Source organism: Grammomys surdaster, unplaced genomic scaffold (genome assembly GCF_004785775.1).
Source record: "Grammomys surdaster isolate TR1022 unplaced genomic scaffold, NIH_TR_1.0 255, whole genome shotgun sequence".
NCBI lineage: Eukaryota > Metazoa > Chordata > Mammalia > Rodentia > Muridae > Grammomys > Grammomys surdaster.
The window spans coordinates 4,566,882-4,588,571 of NW_021604696.1; the positions used below are offsets into that span (position 1 = coordinate 4,566,882).

Here is a 21,690-nt window from a genome sequence, read left to right on the forward strand (position 1 = left end):
AACATCAAGTTTACAGAATTTCTAGTGTTTTAAGTGGCCCCCGTAGAGATGCATTTCGGCAGCGCACAAGATCAGAGTGTGAACCTTGTTAAGAAAAGCTAAGTTGGGGTGCTTTTCTTTGCAGTACACAGTAGTTAAAGTCAGTCTTGGCTAGGAGCCAAAATAAGCACCCAATCTCAGTGCTTGTCAGCATCCCAGATGCTCCGCCATCCTGACCTGAAGTTGTGTTTTAACAGGGAAACGCTTCCCGGCCTCAGCTTTGTACCCATCTGGATCACAGACACAAATCGAAACCAAGAATCCCAGGGCTAACCTGCTGGTGAGCAAGTGGCAGCAGGTCTGGCTCCTGGCCCTGGAAAGGAGGAGGAAGCTCAATGACGCCCTGGACAGGCTGGAGGAGGTCAGAAACTCAGACTCCCATGTCCATGTTGTCTCCGCTGTCCGCGCAGCGCTGCTCAAAAGCCTGGCTCTCTCTCCCATAAGCAAATTCTTAGCCTCTGATTGCCAGTTCTCTTCTGAAACAAACACTCAGATTGTGTCCGTTTCTATAAGGGTCACATCTATGGGATGTGGATCCAGGGACACAAAAAAGTAGAAAACACGTGCCGCTGACCTCGGAGAAAGACTTTCTAACTTGTCGGGTCTGCTGCTGGTTCCACCCGACAAATGCAGCTGTGCTCATATGCACCCTGTGGTGGGAGGTTTCAGTTCTCTATGACGTGAAATGTGAAAATGTTAGATGGCCGGGCAAATGGGGGTAGCTGGTAGGACAGAGGGACTGGATGGCTACACACCAAGCCCTGTACCCTCATGAAGCTATGGCTGGCACTCTGGGCACACACCTCCGTGACTGGTGGTGTGAACAGTTCTCAACTTGGGGATTTTATTTGCAAAGAAAAAAAATCAGTGACATAATGAAATATACCTTTATAAGAAATCATTTGTAAAATCATGTCTTCTCTGAACCAGGAAAGATGTATGTCATCTGTGGGAGACCATCATCTGTGGCTTTATTCACGCAGCAGAAAACAGAATTTGATGCTCACACCCAGACATGCAGAGGCATCACTGAGTGCTGACAGATTATTATGAGGGACAGAGGGAGAGGGAGAGATATGAAGTTGGGGGACATGAGACACAGGGGAGAACTTGGAGTGGATATGACGGTGGCAGTTTGTTGTGTACATGTATAAAATTGTCAAGAATAAAGGCAAATTCTAAGGACCGTTCAAGCACAGCACTGACAACAGCCAAAACCCTTCGCTCTTTTTAGCTGAGGGAATTCGCCAACTTTGATTTCGATATCTGGCGGAAAAAATACATGAGGTGGATGAACCATAAGAAATCTCGAGTGATGGATTTCTTCCGGAGAATCGATAAGGACCAGGACGGCAAGATCACTCGGCAGGAGTTCATTGACGGGATCCTCTCCTCCAGTAAGTCCCAAGACAAGATGGCAGGGACAGGGCACAGCGTAAGACTGCGGAGCTAATAATCCTGCGTTGCTAGCAAAGCGTCGCCTTCCAGCTTGACTGGGAACACGCCAGCTCAGAAGAGCATGTCATACTTTGAGCTCTTGAGTCAGACACACCACTGTTTTGTATGGCCACAGGAATATCCCTTCGCTCTCCTCAGCCTGTGTTATTAAATATAAGTTAGCAATAGTTGATTGTAAAAGTCTTTTGGGTGTTAGCTGTCATATAAAAGCAAATCAATAAGTATGGATATCTTGATAATTCTAGTTAATAATCCCGATCTGATAATCATGTCAGTAGGACATGAGCGCCCTGAGTCTGCTCGTTGGGCAACTCTACAAAAGCAGCAAGTGCTGCTAACCACTGAGGGCTCGCTCCAGCCCCTCCCCCTACTTCTTGAAGATAAATTTGCATCATATACATTGACTTATTGCTAAAAATGGGGTGACACCCTGACGAGCCACATTAATAACAAAATACACAGTCAAATACATCTTAAGCTGTACCTAACAAACTGCTTGGTACATTTCAGAGTTTCCCACCAGTCGCCTGGAGATGAGCGCCGTGGCAGACATCTTTGACAGAGATGGTGACGGGTACATTGACTACTATGAATTCGTGGCCGCTCTGCATCCAAACAAAGATGCATACAAACCCATCACGGATGCTGACAAAATCGAAGACGAGGTACTCGTCGTTGGCCCTCTGTTGCAGCAGGGCGTCCCTGCCTCCTGCAGGGCTTCCCGGTTTCCAGGGCCCCCACAGTGAAGTTCCAAGGTTAACGTGAATGTCACACCTTTGTCTTTGACAGGTCACGAGGCAGGTGGCCAAGTGTAAGTGTGCCAAGCGATTCCAAGTTGAACAGATCGGCGACAACAAATACAGGGTAAGTGTCCCCGGTGACTCCAGCCCTTCAGAGGACAGAAGCCAAAGTGTACGTCAGGGGATCTACATTGTGTGTGCATCAGTCTGATCTCGTCACTGTTTCCTAAGCACCCCAACTGTTCTCACATGGTCTCAAGATGTAACAGTGTATGAAACTCCACAGTTTTTTCTCATTTTAAATCACGTGAATTTCCAGATTATATAATGCGTATGTTCCATAGGGAGCTTGCATTTGAATAGCAGGCCATATTTTTTTTTAACATCTAAAATATGCAGAAAAACCTGTAATCTTTTTTACACTTGTCTATGTGTGTGTGTGTGTGTACAAGTGTGTTTTGAATGCCACCACATGCATAGCAGTCAGAGGACATCTCATGGGGAGCAGTTTTCTTCTGCTGCATGAGGTATAGGGCTGGAACTCGGGCCCTCGGGCTTGGTGGTAGTGCCCTCGCTGTCTGAGCTGCCTCACCCCACATATACCACTCTTAAGGTATATTACTAATTACCTAATTACTAATTAAGGCATATTCGTAATTACAAATCACTGAAAGCAAATACTCAAGTCATATATTCAAGCTGTCCCACGTCACCTCTTGTTTTTAAGTTTATCCAGGGTCTAAACAACAGGGACTCCAAACCAAAATCACGAAGTTAAAGTTTTGTTGCCTTTTTCTAGAAATTAAAAACATCTGTTTTATAACTATGAAGAAGACTCGGTTTTTTCCCATTTGCGTAGTAACTTTGACTTTCGTTCAGAATATAAGTGGACTTGGTTCACGTTAGAACAGAGCAGCGTGGTTTTCTCATTCTGTCTGTGTTCCCCTCTTAGTAAGCAGCTGGGAGGAGCATGAGCTGAGCGTCCTTGTGTGTTCTTTACAAGTGCAGTGAGCGTGCACTGCACAGAGATGCTCACCTACCGTTTTCACTTCATTCTGAAAACTTCCAACTGTTTAAACTTTAAAGGTTTCGATTTGGAATCTCTAATTGCAATTTGAAATCTGAAGATTTTTTCAATAAATTTGTAAAAATAAAATAGATTTTTTGGTTTGCAACAAGAGAAAATATGAACCCGCACATCATCTTGAAACTAAATACTGGATCCTGAAGTACAGGGCGTAAGTGTGCGGATGTGTGTGAGAGAGACTGAGTGCGAGTGTATTATGTGAGTGTGAACATGTATGTGTGTGGGAAGGAGAAAAAGAGAGAGACAGCCATATAGAAAGTTTCCTTTTGAACTAATTTTGTCTTTCTTGCATTTTTCATTGTTTTATCAGTTCTTCCTGGGAAATCAGGTATAAACCAGTGGAATCTCAAGTTCCCAATAATTTTTTTTTTGAGTCTTTAATTCATAGTCATCAAAGCTTGCTATGGCTGGTCCTTCCATGCTGTCTTGCTAGCTACTCCAGTGTTGGTTGGTGTGCAGTTTCTGTCAGCGCTATCACAGCCTCAATCCAGGATTCCTCTATCGCTTTGTGCCTCAGATGAGGAGATTACTTTTAAGCAAACCAGATAATGGACGGTAGCTGATTAGCTCACGAAGGTGATGCAAACACCGTGTTGAAGCCCCACTTTTCATAACGCTCTTAACAAAGTCTATGCCAGTACACAAACTTGATTCTCCAGACATCACTGTGTCTGACTGTTCAGATCATGTGGCACACAGTAGCACCAAATAGGGACCACGGGAAGACAAAATACCAAGAGGTCCTCATCGGGCCCGTGAGTGACATGTGCGTGCCCCGTAATTAACTTGCCCTGAGTTACTGGTTTATGGTGATACATGCCAGGTCCTGTCTTCTGCCATCTTGACAAATGTTGTGTAGACATTTAAGTCACCACGGACTGCTTAGTGGTGCTGTGTAGCCATCAGAGTGTTAAAAATGCACGCAGGAGAGAAACTACATTTTAACTGGCGGGCACATATTGAAGATGCTTTGAGCATACTCTTCTGTAGGGAGCACACCACATTAGACAGTGGCCTCTGCCCCACCGGTAGTCGCACCACACACACGCCTTTTATTAAAAATAGATTCTTTTTTCTCACATAGTAGACCCTGACTGGTGTCTCCTCTCTCTGCCCCTCCCCACCCAGCACCTCCCCACCTCCTCTTCCATCCAGATCCAAAAAGATCGGGCTTCTGAGAGATAGCAACAAAACAGAGTAAAACACAGTAAGATTAAAGAAAAACCATCACACCAAAGTTAGATAAGGCAACAAAAAGAAAAGAGCCCCCCAGAGAAGGCACGAGAATCAGAGATCCACTCTTTCTCACTCCCAGGCGTCCCGTTAAAAACACCAAACTGCAAGCTGTAACCCACACATTGGGAACCTGGTGCAGCCCCACGTAGGCTCTGGGCATGCTGTGCCAGCCTCCAGCCACTGCATCGTAACTTCCAAGTTACCTCTTACCTCCAGATTCCTGTAGCCAAACGTTTAGAGTAAAATGATTCTGTTACCTCGAAGAGAGTTTTCTCAAGAAACATTTTTAATTGGCACGTAATAGTCATTTCTGTTTATGGGGTACCGTGGGATAATTAAGGGTGAAGTCAGGATAAAGCATCTATCTGTTAATAACAGGTAAAATGTCACTTCTTCAAGCTTGGCATTTTCTGAGTCAGCCGGTAGGGCAATATCTTGTGTTTTCATAGAAAATGAAAGAAATACTTGCCTTCAAAGATTTTATGTGCTGAAAGTACAAAGAACAGCATTAGTCTGTTTTTCTCGTGTCATGGTTTGGCCTTGGGAAAATTGGAGGACTTCTAAAGACACCATTAGTTGTCTGGAGAATATCTTTTAAAAGTGCAATCAGAAGAACTGAGTTTAGTAGAACCAAAATATCATTTTATAAACTGTTTTTCAGTTGTTTCCTTGAGTCTAAATTTGAACCTGGTCTTGAACAAGATTTATCTGATCCAATTATCTGGTTCCTTAAGGGTAATTTTCTTCACGCCCCCTTTGCCTTTTGCTTACTAGCAGCACAGATTTTTGTCTCTAACAATATAAACACAGGTTTCCGTTTTTAAGCCTACATTTCAGAAGCAGTTCATGCATAGAGATATTTGAGTTTCGGTGTTTAAAGAATTATCAAAATTAGGAAGAGCTGAGACCAAAGACGCAACAATGTATATGCCACACGAGTCCCTGCTGGACACTTCCGTGGCCTTATGAGTTTAGGTTCCTGAATGGAGTCTGCGGCTTCTCATCCTAAAGTGCAGCATTAAGGATTATAGAAAAGTAGCAGGGTGCCATTTGTTTTCTTTGTCGCTTGCAAAGTTGCTAAGCGTGAAATTCAGTACAGTGGTTTTCATGGTTGGACCTGAGCCTCTTGGGAATGATTTCCAGGTATGAAAATCATTCTCACAGATTTTCAAATCATGGAAACCTATGATCAGAGCTGCCTGCGGCCTAGCGCTTGTTCAAGCCTTGCAGAGTCCTCACACAGCCGGATGATTGGCGCCTCACTAAAGGAGCACCAGTGGTACAGACAGCTCTGAGGAAAGCCCTTTAGACCTGAAAGCTGTGTCGTTAATAATTTCCCAGGACCTGTCTTGAGGTTGCAGTAATCGAAAGTGGCAGGGTTAATCCAAACTCTAGCTAATTGGCTTACCAGACCGTTAGAGAGGCAAACGTTTTTAGGATGGAATTCTTATTAGCCATAAGCATTCTTTACTTTATTCTCTAAGTTAGAACTTTGCTAAGAAACACAAAGGAGCTTAAGATTTTTGCCCCACACATCTGAGGAAAGCAGTTTTAACTTGAGAGGCAGTTTTCCCAGTCCGTTCGATGAAGTCCTTAGAGCGCACCTCATTTTGTGCGAGCCCTGGGCAAGGGGACCTGCGCTTATTGTCGTGGCTACACTTCTGGAGACATTCACTGTTCTTGCCTTGTGAGTGTTGTTACTGTTACAAGAAAGAAAAACAATTTGTAACTTTAGTATAAAGCTTCAACATTATACTTGATTAACCTCTGTGGTCTTTTTTTTTTCCCCAAACTGTTTCCTTTGGGCTAAATCGGCATGTAGCACTCTAATGTAGGCCGTTACAAACTCCCTTTGAGATTTCACTAATTAATCACCATGAACTAAGCAAGCATTCAAGTTGGTTGCTTATGCTACCGCAGGCTGCATGCCATCCTTGGGCTTTGAATTGGTTCTGACGAGTAGAGGTCCTTTCTCTCTCTGCTGCCTAGTTTGGAGACTCCCAGCAGCTGCGACTGGTTCGGATCCTGCGAAGCACGGTGATGGTTCGTGTTGGAGGCGGATGGATGGCTCTGGATGAGTTCTTAGTGAAAAATGATCCATGCAGGGGTAAGGAGACCTTCTTGTCAAGCTGTCGGCACCACGAAAGCACAGTCGTGTGGGGTGTCCCACACTGAAAGCACACTGGGCCCAGTCTGAGTCCCACAGCCGATGGCTCCCAATAGCCTGTAAATATACAGTCTCTCTCTTTCATTCCTCCACTAGTGGAAGACATTTCACACATGTAGGTAGGAAATACAGTCTGGATTTTCTGTGTAAGACCTTTCTGTCTACAGTTTTCAGAATGGACACTTCCATTCACCAAGACAGAATACTAAAGAGTAAACGATTAAAAAATTTTTATGAAATGAGGGGAGAAGGGGGGAAGATACGAAGCGGAACTTAAAAAAAGCAAACACTTGCAGGTTGACTAGCAGAATATTGGAAATGTAAATACTGTATTGTGGCTTTCTTTATCTACCAGCCTAGGGGTTTTAGCTTCTAATATTCCTATTTTGTGTTGTGAAAATTACAGTATTATTTGTAATTATATTTATGTGTGTGGTATGTGTATGTATGTGACAGTGTCCACAGAGACCAGAGGTAGCAGATCCTCCAGAGCTGGAGTTGCAGGTGGTGGCGAGCCACTCATAGGTACTGAGACCAAACTCAAGCCCTCTGAGGCCAGAGCAGTGAGTGCTCTGAATCACCAAGCCATCCCACCAGCCCGAATAGTCCTGTTCCTCATGTCCTGTAGTTAGTGGATTCTTAATTGGTCATATGCACATCTGATTACAGTTTCCAGTTAGTTACCACCTACTCAGTAAGCACACATTGTTTTCTGACTTTACAAAAGAAAACAATCGGATTGTGGTGACTTGTTTTAATCTCTGAGCGTCTTATAGTCATTTAAAAATGTCTGTCCCAGCTTTGCCTGTTAGGCTACCAAGTGGGAAGCCAAGCAAGCTTCTGGATACAGCTGTGTGAGAGTCAGCAGGCCTGTTCTATCAAGGCCAGCACGCCCTGCTACACAGTCACACAGTAGCCCTGCTCTTTGTTAGCCAAAGATGCAGCATAAAGAGAAGTACAGCAGGGCGGAACACTCCTGATTCATCAGCCACGCTTACCAGACGCTGGGGCTGTGTCTGAGTAGTGTGTTGCCAGGCATTCTCACTACGGTACAGACACAAAGTGTACTTAATTCACACCCAAATGGTTTAATATCCTACATACCAGGGATATATGGGGTGTGTGTATGTATGTGTGTATGTGTGTGGGGGGGGGTGCATGTATGTAGGTGTGTATGTGTGTGTATCTCTGTGCGAATGTGTGTGTATGTGTGGGTGTGCATGTGTGTGTATGTGTGTGGGTATGTTTATGTGCATGTTTGTGTGTATGTGAGTATATGGTTGCACATGTGTGGGTATGTGTGTGTATCTCTGTGTATGTGTGTATCTCTGTATGTTTGTGTATGTGGGTATATGTGTGTGTGTGTATGTGTGTCTGTGTGTATTTGTATATGTGTGTATACACATGTGTGTCTTTGTGTATGTGTGTATGTATGTATGTGTGTGTGTCTGTGTGTATTTGTATATGTGTATGCACATGTGTGTCTTTGTGTATGTGTATGTATGTATGTGTGTGTGTCTGTATTTGTATATGTGTATGCACATGTGTGTCTTTGTGTATGTGTGTGTATGTATATGCGTGTGCATGTATGTGTGCATGCCTGTGTGTATGTGTGCATGCCTGTGGTATGTATGTGGTGTGAATAAAACTATATGAGACTAAATTGAGCACAAAATTAAAATTATGCAACCAGAAAGTGCAATCACCATAAGATGCATACAGCTGCTGCTGGTCTGACACAGCATGCTGTCCACAGAAAGCTTCTTAGAAGCAGAAAAATGATGTGCTTTAATAGTACATGTAATATGGTAAAAACCTAAACCAGCAACTTAGTCTTTGTTAGCACAGCTACAGCATTTTGTCCCATCTGTAACTATGTTACACTTTTCTGTAACTGATATTCCAGTAGGCTTACTCTCCACAAACACATCAGTAAGGTTGTTGCACTGTGTCCTTGAGACCGATAGGTCAGCCAGATGATAGAAACCCTTCAGCTCCGTTAAAGCCAGTGTTGTCGTTTGGGGTGCAATGGACTGCACTCTGCAAAGAACGCAGCCTGAGGTAAAGGCAGCTCTGAGTAGGAGACAGCAATGGAGACACAAACCACCCAAGGGATCACAGAGGACAAGCTAGCATGACTGGCTGAGCTTTCGCAGCTGCTCCCTCCCGGTTGAGTCGGACCTTGCAGGGCTTCTTCTCCTGATATGCCTTCTCTCCTAACTGTGTGCTAAAGGCTGGATCTGAGCTCCGTCTGCACATCCAACCACTGTACTTTGTTTCCTCTGCTAACAGCATTCTTTAATGTGACCGGTATCCTGTGTCGTTTCTTCTAGTTCACCATCACGGGAGTAAAATGTTGCGTTCGGAATCAAACTCTTCAATTACTGCTACTCAGCCTACTCTAGGTCGGCACCCCCCCCCTTCCTTGGCTTCTCCCTCTCCCTTTTCTCTTTTCCACCTTCACATTCCCGCTTTCATGATTTGTTTTAATATTAATACGCTTCATCCACGCGTATGGCTTAACTCACATGCAGCGAGCTGGGGGCTTCTAGTCATAAACTCTGAAAAACGCAACACGCTATGTGTTACACAAGCGATCAAGCACATGCTAACACGTTGCCCATCAGGTCCTCGTGGAGTGTTCTCCATGTGCACATGTGTTTGTATGAGTGCTATATCACCTATGGCCTCTAGTGGATTCCTGGGTCTGGTGTTTGTTACTGCATGTTGGTAAAACCGGTTTTTGTTTTTTTGTTTTGTTTTGTTTTTAATTAAAATGCTAGCTTCCTCACTTGAGTGAAAATTATGAAAGTTTTTCTGTTATCTTCATGACTAACAAGCCATCTTGTTTTATAATTGTTTTATAATTGTTTAATCCCAATGTTAAATACCGGCATTCTCCGGACCTCAGCAGTACATGTAAAAGACACGGCCCTGCCTTCCTGACGTGTCTACTCAGTGTGGTGTAAGGGTAACAACGTGTGGGCATCCGTAGCTGGTGGACTAACGGTAGCATGAGCTTTCCATTTTCATGCTGACTTTGTTTTACACTGGCTATTCCTGCTGGCGTCTAGTGTTAGAGTAAGCCCACCCCTCCCCATCTCCACGGCCCCCTCGTTTCCGAGAGGAATGCATTGTGAAAGAATGCATTTTTAACTTCTTGTTATGCTGAGTTGGAGCTGGCATGGCAAAAAGATGTTCTGGAGATTCTCTACGTGCTGTGTGGTGTCAGGTGGCACTCCCTCCCACAGGGACTGAGTTGCTTTCTCTTCCTGTCTGTGTTGGTTTTTTTTTTGTTTTGTTTTTGTTTTTGTTTTGTTTTGTTTTGTTTTGTTTTTTACCACCTGCATGCAATCCAGCTAAAGGAAGGACCAACATGGAACTGCGGGAGAAGTTCATCCTAGCAGACGGTGCCAGCCAGGGTATGGCCGCCTTCCGGCCACGAGGCCGCAGATCTCGACCTTCATCCAGAGGAGCTTCCCCCAACAGATCCACTTCCGCGTCCAGTCACGCCTGCCAGGCAGCCTCCCCACCGGTGCCTGCCGCTGCCAGCACACCCAAGGTAGGACTCCAGGCTGTGCCCCTCCCTCCCAACGCACACCAGTCGTCCACAGCATTCTGGCAGGTGGTCCCCCCCCCCCCCCGTATTTGTGGGGCCAGCTGCCATCTGTTTGTATCTCTTCTCACCGTATTTTTAAATATGTTCTGCCCAATGACCCATGAAGCGGTTGTCTGTACAAGGTTACCTGTCTAGGGGCTTTGTTGTTTAAAGCTTTATTCTTTTCTTTTTTCTTTTTTTTTTTTGTATTCCGATGTCATCAGCTCTGCCCACTCTTACCTTCTTTACCTGTGTAATGTGACTCTGCCATGAAGACCTCTCTTCTGTGGGTTTATTTTTCACCTACGGCCCTTTACATTTGATGTACCGTTGTTCCATGCAGATTCTCCATCCTTTAACACGCAATTATGGTAAACCATGGTTGGCAAACAGCAAAATGTCAACTCCCTGTAAAGCAGCAGAGTGCCCTGACTTTCCCGTATCATCTGCAGAGGTATCGTAAGGCCCCAGACCGCAGTCTTAACAGCCTCCTCTGGCTGACACTCACCTACTAACACCACCTCACGGTTGCCCTTGATGTGTGCACTTCTGATAATACTACATCTTCCTGTTAACTTCCTGCAAAACAGTTCTCAGGGGACATGAGAGTAAGGGGCTGTCAGGAAAGGCAAGCGGCAGCTTGACATGAATGTCCACACCATGGGGCTGTGTATGCTTCTGGGCTTTTGTTCTGTCTTGAGAAAGTTGTCATCTGATGTTGGTGGAACTCACTTGCTAATAGACATAATTTGAGCAAGAAACTTAGCACGTTCCCCAAGATGAGAATCAGAAACAATGTCATTTGCAAGAGAATGACTTAAAAGAATTTTAGCAAGTTTCCACCATGGATTGGTCTCTCTGAATGCATGTGACATTCATCTCTGCTCATTCGTGCTGGCCCGACGTTCTAAGTACAGGCATCAGAGGCATAGGAGTGGGAATATAGAAAGCTAGCTGTCATTTTCAAACAGTGTCTGTATTATATTTTAGTAACTAATATTATTTGAGCATTCTGTAACTTCTCAAAATGGCAGGTACAAAGGGAAGAAGTGTAGGGAATATAACATTTGTCAAGATTGATTCACATGCTAGATTGTCCCAATCAGTTAACAATCAGCCATCAATCAGTTAACAATCAGCCATCTATTTTTCTAAAGAAACTTCTGTGAATTGATCAGTGTAGACACTGTGTCACATGCTTGATCCAAACCACAGTAATAGGGGAAAGTTCCTAAGTATCCTTTCTTGGAAACGGGGAGTTATTTTTGGCCTAATGGTTAGGAAGAAAGCCAAGGCCCTTGTATAAAAGAAGCACTTTTTAAAAGCCCGTGATGGTTTTCATGACTGGTTCCCAGTTACTTAATCCTCACATTAACTACAATAGGTGGACAGAGGAAAGTCCCTTGCCTTCTCTTCTCGGTACCAGTTCCTGAGTAGCCAAGTAGGAAGGCTGAGATAAACACAGACTCCCTTTAAATGTCCCTTCCCTCTTCCTCCTTCCCCTGGGTCCCAGACTCCTATGTGCTCCCACTTGCGGGAGCAGTCATAGATTGCACCAAGGAATGCCTATGAGTTGTTGTGACTCCATTGTGTAAAAGCTGAAAAGCCCTTGCCCTCAAACCACTACTTGTTTTAAATGTTTGAGGGTAAATGTCTACGTTCACTTTTCTTTAGGTAGCAATGGCCCCAATTAAAGTAGGGGCCGGGGAAATGGCTCGACGGGTAAAGTCCATGCAGCACAAATGTGAGACCTGAGTCCATATCCCCCACCTAAAAGCAAGGTACTTGGGGTGGAGAACGGAGAGACAAGCTAGTGAATCCGTGTTCTCAAAAGCAAAGCGGAGGACAGTAAAGGAATATGCCAAGCACACCCTAAGGCCTCAACATGGGCTCACTTGTGCACATGCCCGTGAATAAAGTCCTAAGTCCATTAGCTGAACTAATGCGAAGGTATGTTCAGTTTTAAAGGCTGGCCTCACAGAATCTCAAGAGCAGTGTGTGTGCACACAGTAAAGTCCAAGCACTCGCAGGGGAAGGCAGGTGGCCTTGGCTTTCATACAACCCTGAGTGACAGACTCATAGTCGGCGCTTGTGGACAGTTGACATCCCTCCCAAATGGGCAGTGTGGTGGTGTGCACGTTAACTGGTTAATGTATGTAAAAGCAGGGCAAGAATGTTTACCTATAGAAATCATACATAAGTCATATTCTGGAGCTGAGTATGGGTGGAGCATGCCCGTTATTCCAGCACTTGGAGTGTGAAAGGGGGAGGGTCAGGGTTATGGGCCAGCCTCGGCTACACAATGAGTTTAAGGGTAACTTGAGCTACATAACTGTGTGTGTTTGTGTGTGTATGTGTGTATATCACCTACACATAGTTTTGCATATAGAATTTTAAGCCCTAATGAGAAGATAATTCTAAAAATACAGTCATTGTTTTTATAGAGTTGTTTTCTCTATGGCTCCTTGTCTGTGTGCTCATCGGCAAATAGAGACCCCTAATACTCAAGAGAATTTTGTTTTTAACCTCAGGAGACTTTCTAGAATGTCACAATGTAGAAACATGGGTCTAGACTTACCATACTGTCTTAAAAGTGGCTCCATATGTTTTCAAGTGACTCTGAAACGTTCTAAAGTGTCTCCAAAGTATTGCCTCTAAGTTGTGTATGGCTAGGCCATAGGGTGTGAAGTTGGATGGTCACACTTCCTTTCTGAGGGTTTCTTCCCCAAGCTTTGCTTATCTCGGTAGTTTTTTGTGCTCCCGAGGCTCAGTTTCTGTTTAATGTCTGCCTCGTTTTCCTGAAAATGCCAAAGGCAGCCAAACAGTCGAGCATACTATCCTGTCCCCCCCCCGCCTCTGCACAATCCCCAGCCCGGTGACAACTGTCTAACCCCATAAAGATGCCAGTCTGAGACACACTAACAACCCACTGTTTGGTCCGTCTTGGTTTCCTTACCATGGCTTTTGTGTTCTCTCGTCCATCTCGAAGCCATTTTCTTTAGAAGGTTTTGTTTATCCGAGTAAGAAATTGGGGGGGTGGGGGTGGGGGGAGGAAGAGGAGAGCCGATGGGAGTTGCACGCCTCGGTTATCTGAAGCGTGTCTCCCTCCTTCAGAGGGCTTGACTAGACATCCAACCATGAGCAAAATGTGTCAATGAACTATCCTGCAACTTGGGCAAAGTCTTAAGTGGTCTCTGCACTGGTCACATACAGGGAACGCCAATCCAGGGAAGCAAGCTGCGACTCCCAGGGTACCTGTCAGGGAAAGGCTTCCACTCCGGGGAGGACAGCACCTTGATAACGACAGCAGCTGCCAGAGTCCGAACACAGTTTGCTGGTGAGTGTTGGCATTTGTTTTTCTCAACAATGACGGGAGGAATAAAGCTCCCTCTCTCCCTAATTTGAAGAAAAAGCATTTGACGTTGCTGGGTGCTTTTGAAATGAAATGAAGCACTAGTTTCCGCCCACCCCAAGACCCTCAACACACACAGACACAGGAGATAAATGAATCCAAGGAACAAGAGACTAAGCAGTCGCTTCTGGAATGTACCATGGAAACATGGGGCATGGACATAAGTCAGGACTGTACCCTTTGCTCTGGGAGCCTCTTTTGCCACCCGAGGAGCATGTAGGGCTGTTCCAGGTCACTGGGGAAACCCAGGCACTGGGTCTTCCATCACAGAGTACTGAACTCAGTGACATGCCAGCACTGCCAAACTCTGACCTCAGCATGAGGGACAACTTTCACATTCTTTAAGTCACTTCCAGTCAGACAAGGCTTTCTTTGTACCTGAGAGTCTGCGGGCACCAGGGAACAAGCAGGGCTGCAGGGGACATCACCTCCAACGGCTGGGGTGTCCACCTGTTAACAGATGGGTTTCAAGTTCTTAAATGGGGTAAGCCAGAACTTAACGTTGATGTGTCAGCCTAGGTGTTGTTATTTAATGTCTGCTTAGAATGAGGCTGCCTACCCTTGCATGATAATGAAAAGCCACAAGACCAAGAGATTTTTATGCAAGCGCTGAGTGCAAGAAAAACAAGTTGATATTAAACATGGTATTACAGACAAGTAATAAAGATTTCTCACCTCTGTCCTCCGACCACTCTTTCCAGAGTCCAGGAAGACGCCCAGCCGCCCTGGAAGCAGAGCCGGAAGCAAAGCTGGAAGCAGAGCCAGCAGCCGCCGAGGCAGCGACGCCTCCGACTTTGACATTTCAGAAATCCAGTCTGTGTGCTCAGACGTGGAGACCGTCCCACAGACACACAGACCTGTGCCCCGAGCAGGTTCTCGGCTATCCACAGCCAAGCCTTCTAAAATCCCCACGCCCCAGAGGAGGTCACCTGCCGGCAAATTAGACAAGTCTTCGAAGAGATAGTGCAATTGGCTCCAACCAGCCCTTCCCCGAGCATTTATTATTTAAGCGAATGATGTAAAATACGATGTAGAAATTACTGTGAAATATTGCAGGAAGGCGAGTTTTAAATTCTGCAGATGGCCTTATTTGTGTATTTGTCTTTTTATTTGATCATCACTTTTTTTGGTCAGATTTTCTGGGGGGGGAGGGGTAAAAGTCACATCATATGTGATAAGGAAGAAAGAACTTAACATAAACTAATGTTTCTGCACTGTCGAGTGTAGACCACACACTAAAAGTCAGTTACTGTACCTACAGGTAAGTCCACATTCTCTCTGACAACCATAGCACTACATAGCTGACATTAAGGGATACCTCATGACACCTCTTATGGAGATTCTGAACAGCTGACAGACCAAGCAGGGAATTTTATTTTTATTTATTTTTTATTTTATTTTGCGATGCTCTAACTGTAAATTAGACAGAAGACAAAAGGAAAAACACAACAAGACACAGTTCTTCGAGCAGAGCCACCAACAGAGAATCAATCACAGGAGAACACTTCAAGCAGCACGAGTACCGTGGCGTGCAAGCACCTCCCGGCATCCTTGGGCCTCTGCTTCGGGCACAGCCAGATGTGTCCTGGGCATCAGCCGTCTATACTGTAAGAATGCAATGCTACGTGCATTCGTATAAACATGCAAGGTTTTGCTTTGCTTGGGTGGACAGCAGCCCCTGTACCATTGAACTCATTTTGTAACAGCAATTTCGCTTGCAAAAAAAAAAAAGAAAAGAAAGAAAAAAAAGAAAAAAAAGCTATGAAATAAAACATGTCCCTTAACAACATCGCTATGGAATTAATTTTTTTTCCCCAGGGAAAACTGGTGTATTTTTTTATGAACAGTATCAATTTGGAGTGACCAAAAGATACTTGAAAAAAAAGTGGGCTTATTTTGATTTCTCATCTGGAATAATCATGTTCTGGTATTATATCTACTTATATTTAATAAATATGCATTTTAATTTATTATGTATACTCACATACTAGAGAAAGATATTAGTATGCATTTAATAAAACATATTCACTTGAACGTATGGAATACTTGGTTATTTGAAGTGAGCATTTCTGTTTGTTTTAAATAAAGGGTAAATAATAGAAATAATAATAGTCCGACAGAAAAGTCTGGGAGGTGTGTAAGGAGGTCAGAGCTAGCGGGGAGGCACCCGTTCTGTAAGTATTTGAGTAAATCCTAGCTGTATGCACACTGGTGTCAATGACACTTAGGCTACTGTGCTCATGTCCTCATAGAATCAAGGGAGATGTCTTAGGGTTTTACTGCTGTGAACAGACACCATGACCATGGCATCTCTTATGAGGACAACATTTAATTGGGGCTGGCTTACAGGTTCAGAGGTTCAGTTCATTATCATCAGAGTGAGAACATGGCAGCATCCAGGCAGGCATGATGCAGGAGCAGCTGAGAGTTCTACATCTTCATCTGAAGGCTGCTAGAAGATACTGGCTTCCAGGCAACAAGGACTAGGGTATTAAAGCCTATACCCACAGTGCCATGCCTCCTAATGGTGCCACTCCCTGTCCAAGTACATACAAACCATCACAAGAGACTTCATTATGAATCACGAAAAAAGCATCAACAGAGTAGGATATTTAACAAGATGACTGATTTTATTGTTAATATTGTGATACTCTTCAATGATTTTTTGGTTTTGTGTTCTGAGGTTTTAGGTTTTTTTGGGGGGGTGGGTTTTTTGTTTGTTTTTTTGTTTTGTTTTTTGTCTTGGCATTGTTTTTCTGTTTTGTTTCTTTGTTTTATCAAGTTACACAGTTTTCCTAAATAAGGAAATAGCACTCACTGTAACTAGGAAAATGGCAGCTGGCTCCTTTGGACATCTCAGGTCCCAGCACTCTCTGTAACTAGCATGCAGTTCAGAGAAGGGTAGTAGTGTTGGTGCTCAGACACGTGGGCAAAGGATTATTGTTTTCCTGCTTGCCTAGAGCTGTCTCGTTCACGAGAATAGGTGCCTTGTCTATCCAGTGCCTATGCCCTCTTGTCAAGGCATGAAAAGGTAGTCCTGACCATGAGGTGCTGAGGTAACGCATTCGCCTGATGACACACATCAGCTAAGAAGGAAGCTAAAGGAGCTACGTCCCCTTAATGCTTTGCAAACATTGGGTTTTTCCTTCAAAAAGAAGACAAGGGAATGATTTTGTTTCCCTCCATCTGAAAACTGTTAAAGAGGTAAGGAGTCTCAGGTCTGAGGAGGAGTGGGCTCAGTGGTTAAGAACACTTGTTCCTCTTTCAGAGGACCTGGGTTTGGTTCTCGGCACTTCCGTGGTAGCTCACAACCATAACTCTCATTCTAGGGAAACTGATGTCTTCTTTGGGCCTCACCGGGCACCAGACACGCACATGGTACACAGAGACAGATGTGCAGGCAAACACTCATAAATAGGAAACGGCAATAACAACACAGGCTAGACCCTTTTTTTTTTAAACTAGTAAATAAGCTTCTTGAAGAAGATAGGTGGTTTAAGGTAGTTCAGAGAAGTCTTAAGAATCCACCTTGATATCACGGCCTTTGTGGAGACTTCAAACCATTGGGAGGTTTCCTTTCTCCTGCATTTGTGCCACCAGAGTCAGAGTCCTGAGGAATCCTCAGTGTCACTGAGCACCGAACACTCCTAACCCACCTATGCGCGCTCTAACCTTTCTTCAATTTTTTTTTTCCTCAAGAGAACACCAAGCCCAGTGCTACTGCACGTACATAGAGACCCAGCTAACACAGGTTACATCATGTGAGGTCAAGATCAGAGTGGGCTACAAGGGGCAGTCGAGTCTTAAAACTAATGACAAAAAGCAGGTCATTGGGATGAATCTCAACCCTGAAAACTTAACCTGGCATTTCGGAGAGTCCAAATTCTGGGTAGATGATTCTGTCTGAAAAAGAAAAAAAAAATCAAAAGCTACTAATAATCACTGTGCCCTGTTCCCCTCTTTTAAAGCAATGGCTGGAAATGATCAGTCCTGGCTACATGGCAATTGCAGGTTAAAAACTTGGCAGCTGGGGCGTGAGAGATGGCTCAGCGGTTAAGAGCACTGACTGTTCTTCCAGAGGTCCTGAGTTCAAATCCCAGCAACCACATGGTGGCTCACAACCATCCGTAATGAGATTTGATACCCTCTTCTGGTGTGTGTGAAGACAGCTACAGTGTACTCATAAATAAAATAAATATTTAAAAAAAAAAAAAAACACAACTTGGCAGCTTCCCGTGGGTATCCAGGACAGACCTGTGAACAGCAGAAGGGAGGAAAGGGAGGGAAGGGGAGAGTCTGTCCTCTTGATTTCATCATTCCAAAGCTTGTTCTTTATAGTCACATGTGATACACAGTTACCTCCTTCAGACCATGCTTTGGCGTGCCAGGTGAGTGACCCCATGTACACAAGTAACACTGTCCCTTGCCCTCGGCACTCCCCGCCTACCTGATGCTTTTTTCCATCCAGGATCTTACAAGAACAGCAGGCACTGCAGGTTTTATTTTTCAGGACCGTAGGAAATGAGTCCCTCTCAGCCATGTTAAAGATGAGCATTGCGACAACCTGCTTAGAAGTAAATAGCGATGTTCAAGCACGCGTGTACTCGAACCTCAGCGCTGACGTTCTGGATGTGAGCTGCCAGACCACAGCAGAACTGGCAACACAACTCACGCCAATCAGTATACAGAGGTTGAGCGGTTAGGATGAGAACCAACAAAATAGGTTTTTTCCCTTGCAGCTTCTCATGGCATACTACATTAACATATGCAAAACTGTATGCACAAAGGAAATTTCCTCCTATCCTTCCGTCTCCCATTTCCTCCCTCCTGTGTCCTTCTCTGTCTTGTGACTGTTTAACTAGCCATCTAGTCTAACTAGCCATCTAGTCACCCTAGATAAAGGATGAAGGACAAACCAGACAAATTCCACTCAAATCTGACTTAGTGAACCAAGGTTTGTTGAGGTCAATATTGCCACATAGATGACTCAAAAGTAATGTCACCAAAAGGTCACTCCAGCAGGATCGTCAACTTGGATGGACACTGCATCCTTGGAGCGCCCTGCTGACTTTCAGAGGCTTAGGAAGATCCTCCCTCCCTTCCCATCCTCTTGTCTCACACATGATAGACGGTCACCCCAGGAATGAGCTACACCCCAACTCTCCAAAGGAATTTCACGTTTGTTCCTTTATTAAAAACTAAAGTCGTTTTGAGGTTAAGAAATCTTCCAAATATTTCCCAAAGTAAAAATAATATGCTCTCTTAGAATGTTGCTATTCTTAAAACTATAGCTACTTTGCCCTGGGGTAAGGAGGAAGAGCTTTAGTTCCCATGATCTCCGAATCTAACCTCTTTGCTGTTGGTGTCCAGGCGTCTGGCTAGCATATCTCTGAATAAAGAGTTTTAAAAGTTCTGTCACAGGAAATTAGGGTTCCTTTCTGCAGGACCTTTGTCCTGTTGGTGAGGGAATTTAACAATGGACTGGGAAGGAAACTGACCATTTTATTAAAGTTTGAGAGGAAAAACCAAGGGGCAGTCAAGCTACAAATGTCAGCTGGAACACAGAGGAAAACGGAGATGAAGAAGAGAGGAAGGGAGACCTGCCTTTTCGTTAGGGTCCAGGAAAACAAGAAAGTTGGCAAGCAGTACATCAGAGAAAGTGGAAATGTCCAGAGTGTGGAGGCAAGCATGCTTGAGATGTTGGCAGGTATTCAAAAAATAGATGGAGGGGAGTGGTAGTTTGAAGAAGAGTGGCTCCCAAGGGCTCATAGATTTGAATGTTTAGTCACAGGGAAGTGGCATTATCTGGAAAAATTAAAGAGATGTGGTCTTGTTGGAGAAACTATGTCCCTAGGAGTGGGCTTGGAAGGTCAAAAGCTCATGCCAAATCCAGTGTCTCCCTCTCTCCAACTTTGGATTGGAATGTAGCTCTCAGCTTCTGCTCCTGGGCCATACCTACTACCATGCTTCCCACCATGGTGATAATGGACTAAACCTCTAAAAGTATAAGTCAGCCCCAACTAAATGCTTTAATAAGAGTTGCCTTGGCCATGGTGTCTCTTCCCAGCAACAGAACAGTGACTATGACAAGGGCCCAGGGATGGAGACAAGTTACACTTTGTGACTTAGAAAACTGGGCAGACTTGGTAAAGATCAACAGATAACAGTCCCAAGGGAGTTGGGGGATGAAGGGACTCTAGCCAGCCAGAGCATGGCAAACATGGCTCTGGCAGGCTTGCCTTCTCCCGCATTCCCTCTGCCTTGCTAAAAACGGTTAGATTACATTCCTAAAGCTAGCCACCAAGGTCTATTCCCTTATTTGGCCACTGTCTCCTCCTAAAACTGACTCCTAAAGCTGACTAAGATTCAGCTATCAAAGTATTGAAATTCAACAATCTAAAGCCCCCATTGGCTCACCTAATTAACATACCCAATTAAAATTAACCACCTCAACCTAATACGGGTTTACCTACATAAACTGACATTTGCCTATGGGCCATGTCTGTCACCTATCAAGAGGCTGTCTTTTATCCCCCTCTGAGACAAATACCCTTTCCCCCTCTCCCTTGTTCCCTTCCCCTTCTCCCTCATTCTCTGTCTCCTGTCTCTCTCTAATTCCCTGTCCTTTGTCCCTCTGGGGCAAATAAATCTCCATTGTTCTGAGAACTTGGTCTTATGGCTCCTGATACTGATCCCGTCATGGGTAGGGGGAGGGGCAGTGTTTCTCCTGGTATATATAAATATAAATACATTATCTCATTCTGATGCGTAATCCTCCCAATACCTTAGCATTTCTTTAGGTTTGTTTGCTTTTCTGTAGGACCATCTAATGGCCCAGTGATTGAGAAGCCCAATTGGATGAACCCTTAAGGAGAACAACACTGTAATATTTGGGGCAACTTAGAATATCATGTCTTTCTACCCAGAGTCAGAGGTAGAATCCATTCCATTTTTCTGACTAACAGGAAATCTCTTTCCTCTCCTGGACCTTGACAAAGCCCTGATAACCTTGTCATACGATGTTTTAAATCTTAATGAGGGGCAAAGCTGATTCTTCTCAGTCTGGTGCTACCAGGGAAACAAGCGAAGACAGGTTCATCCTCAACAATCTTCAGGCCTGCTAATGTCTACCCAGCTACCTAATAGTTTGTATGTGAATTTCTTCTAGGATTTTTTTCCTAGATCTCATTTTAACATCTCAGGACTTATTAAGGTGACATTTTTCTTAACAACACTGATGTCATCCATGTTTCAATGTTCCTAGTTGAGTGTTTCCCAAATCTGGTGTGACCCTCCAATTTATATTGTGGGTGAAGATGTGCAGGAGATGTTGCATAGCAATTCCCTCTGGGATTGAAACATTCTATCCTGCAGGGACATTCTTTAAGCAGAAAAGTTAAACAACTCAAAATAGCTTCAGGAAGTTCCTGAAACTGACCAGATTCACTAGACTCTTCCCAGCCAGAGTAATAAATAAAAGCAGAGTAAGAAATAAAAGCTGAGAGTCCCTCTCAGAAGAGCAGGCAGATGCAATGGAGACTGATACCAGACCAGCTGCCTGGAAGAGGTTTAGAATGACTGAGTCACTTGGAAAAACACTTTCCAACCTGCTGGGCTGCCTGTAAGCTGTGAAGCTTGCTCCAGGTTCCCATCTTATGTGAGCTGTCATCCAGGTTGGGGTAGGCTTTGGTGATATAGCTATCTTTGAGTCATTGATGCTCCTATAAATAACCCCTCACCCATATGCCTGTGAGCAACCCCTCACCTATGTGCCTGTGAGTAACCCCTCACCTATGTGCCTGTGAGTAACCCCTCACCTATGTGCCTGTGCGTAACCCCTCACCCATATGCCTGTGCATAACCCCTCACCCACATGCCTGTGAGTAACCCCTCACCTATATGCCTATGAGTAACCCCTCACCCATAAGCCTGTGAGTAACCCCTCACCCATAA

At 44.5% G+C, this 21,690-nt stretch overlaps 1 protein-coding gene across 1 annotated transcript in view; it reads left to right on the forward strand.

Annotated features, from left to right (window-relative positions):
- The window catches only part of Dst (dystonin), a 285,779-nt gene extending 270,008 nt beyond the window's left edge, over positions 1 to 15,771 (forward strand). The window contains exons 85-94 of the mRNA XM_028775523.1: positions 237 to 400; positions 1,274 to 1,436; positions 2,008 to 2,162; positions 2,287 to 2,361; positions 3,635 to 3,652; positions 6,550 to 6,667; positions 10,087 to 10,289; positions 10,669 to 10,779; positions 13,539 to 13,662; positions 14,439 to 15,771. Of these exons, the coding sequence (XP_028631356.1) occupies positions 237 to 400; positions 1,274 to 1,436; positions 2,008 to 2,162; positions 2,287 to 2,361; positions 3,635 to 3,652; positions 6,550 to 6,667; positions 10,087 to 10,289; positions 10,669 to 10,779; positions 13,539 to 13,662; positions 14,439 to 14,701 (1,394 nt within the window). The 3' untranslated portion in view covers positions 14,702 to 15,771. The remainder of the gene's footprint in view (positions 1 to 236; positions 401 to 1,273; positions 1,437 to 2,007; positions 2,163 to 2,286; positions 2,362 to 3,634; positions 3,653 to 6,549; positions 6,668 to 10,086; positions 10,290 to 10,668; positions 10,780 to 13,538; positions 13,663 to 14,438) is intronic.
- Positions 15,772 to 21,690: the final 5,919 nt, after the last annotated feature.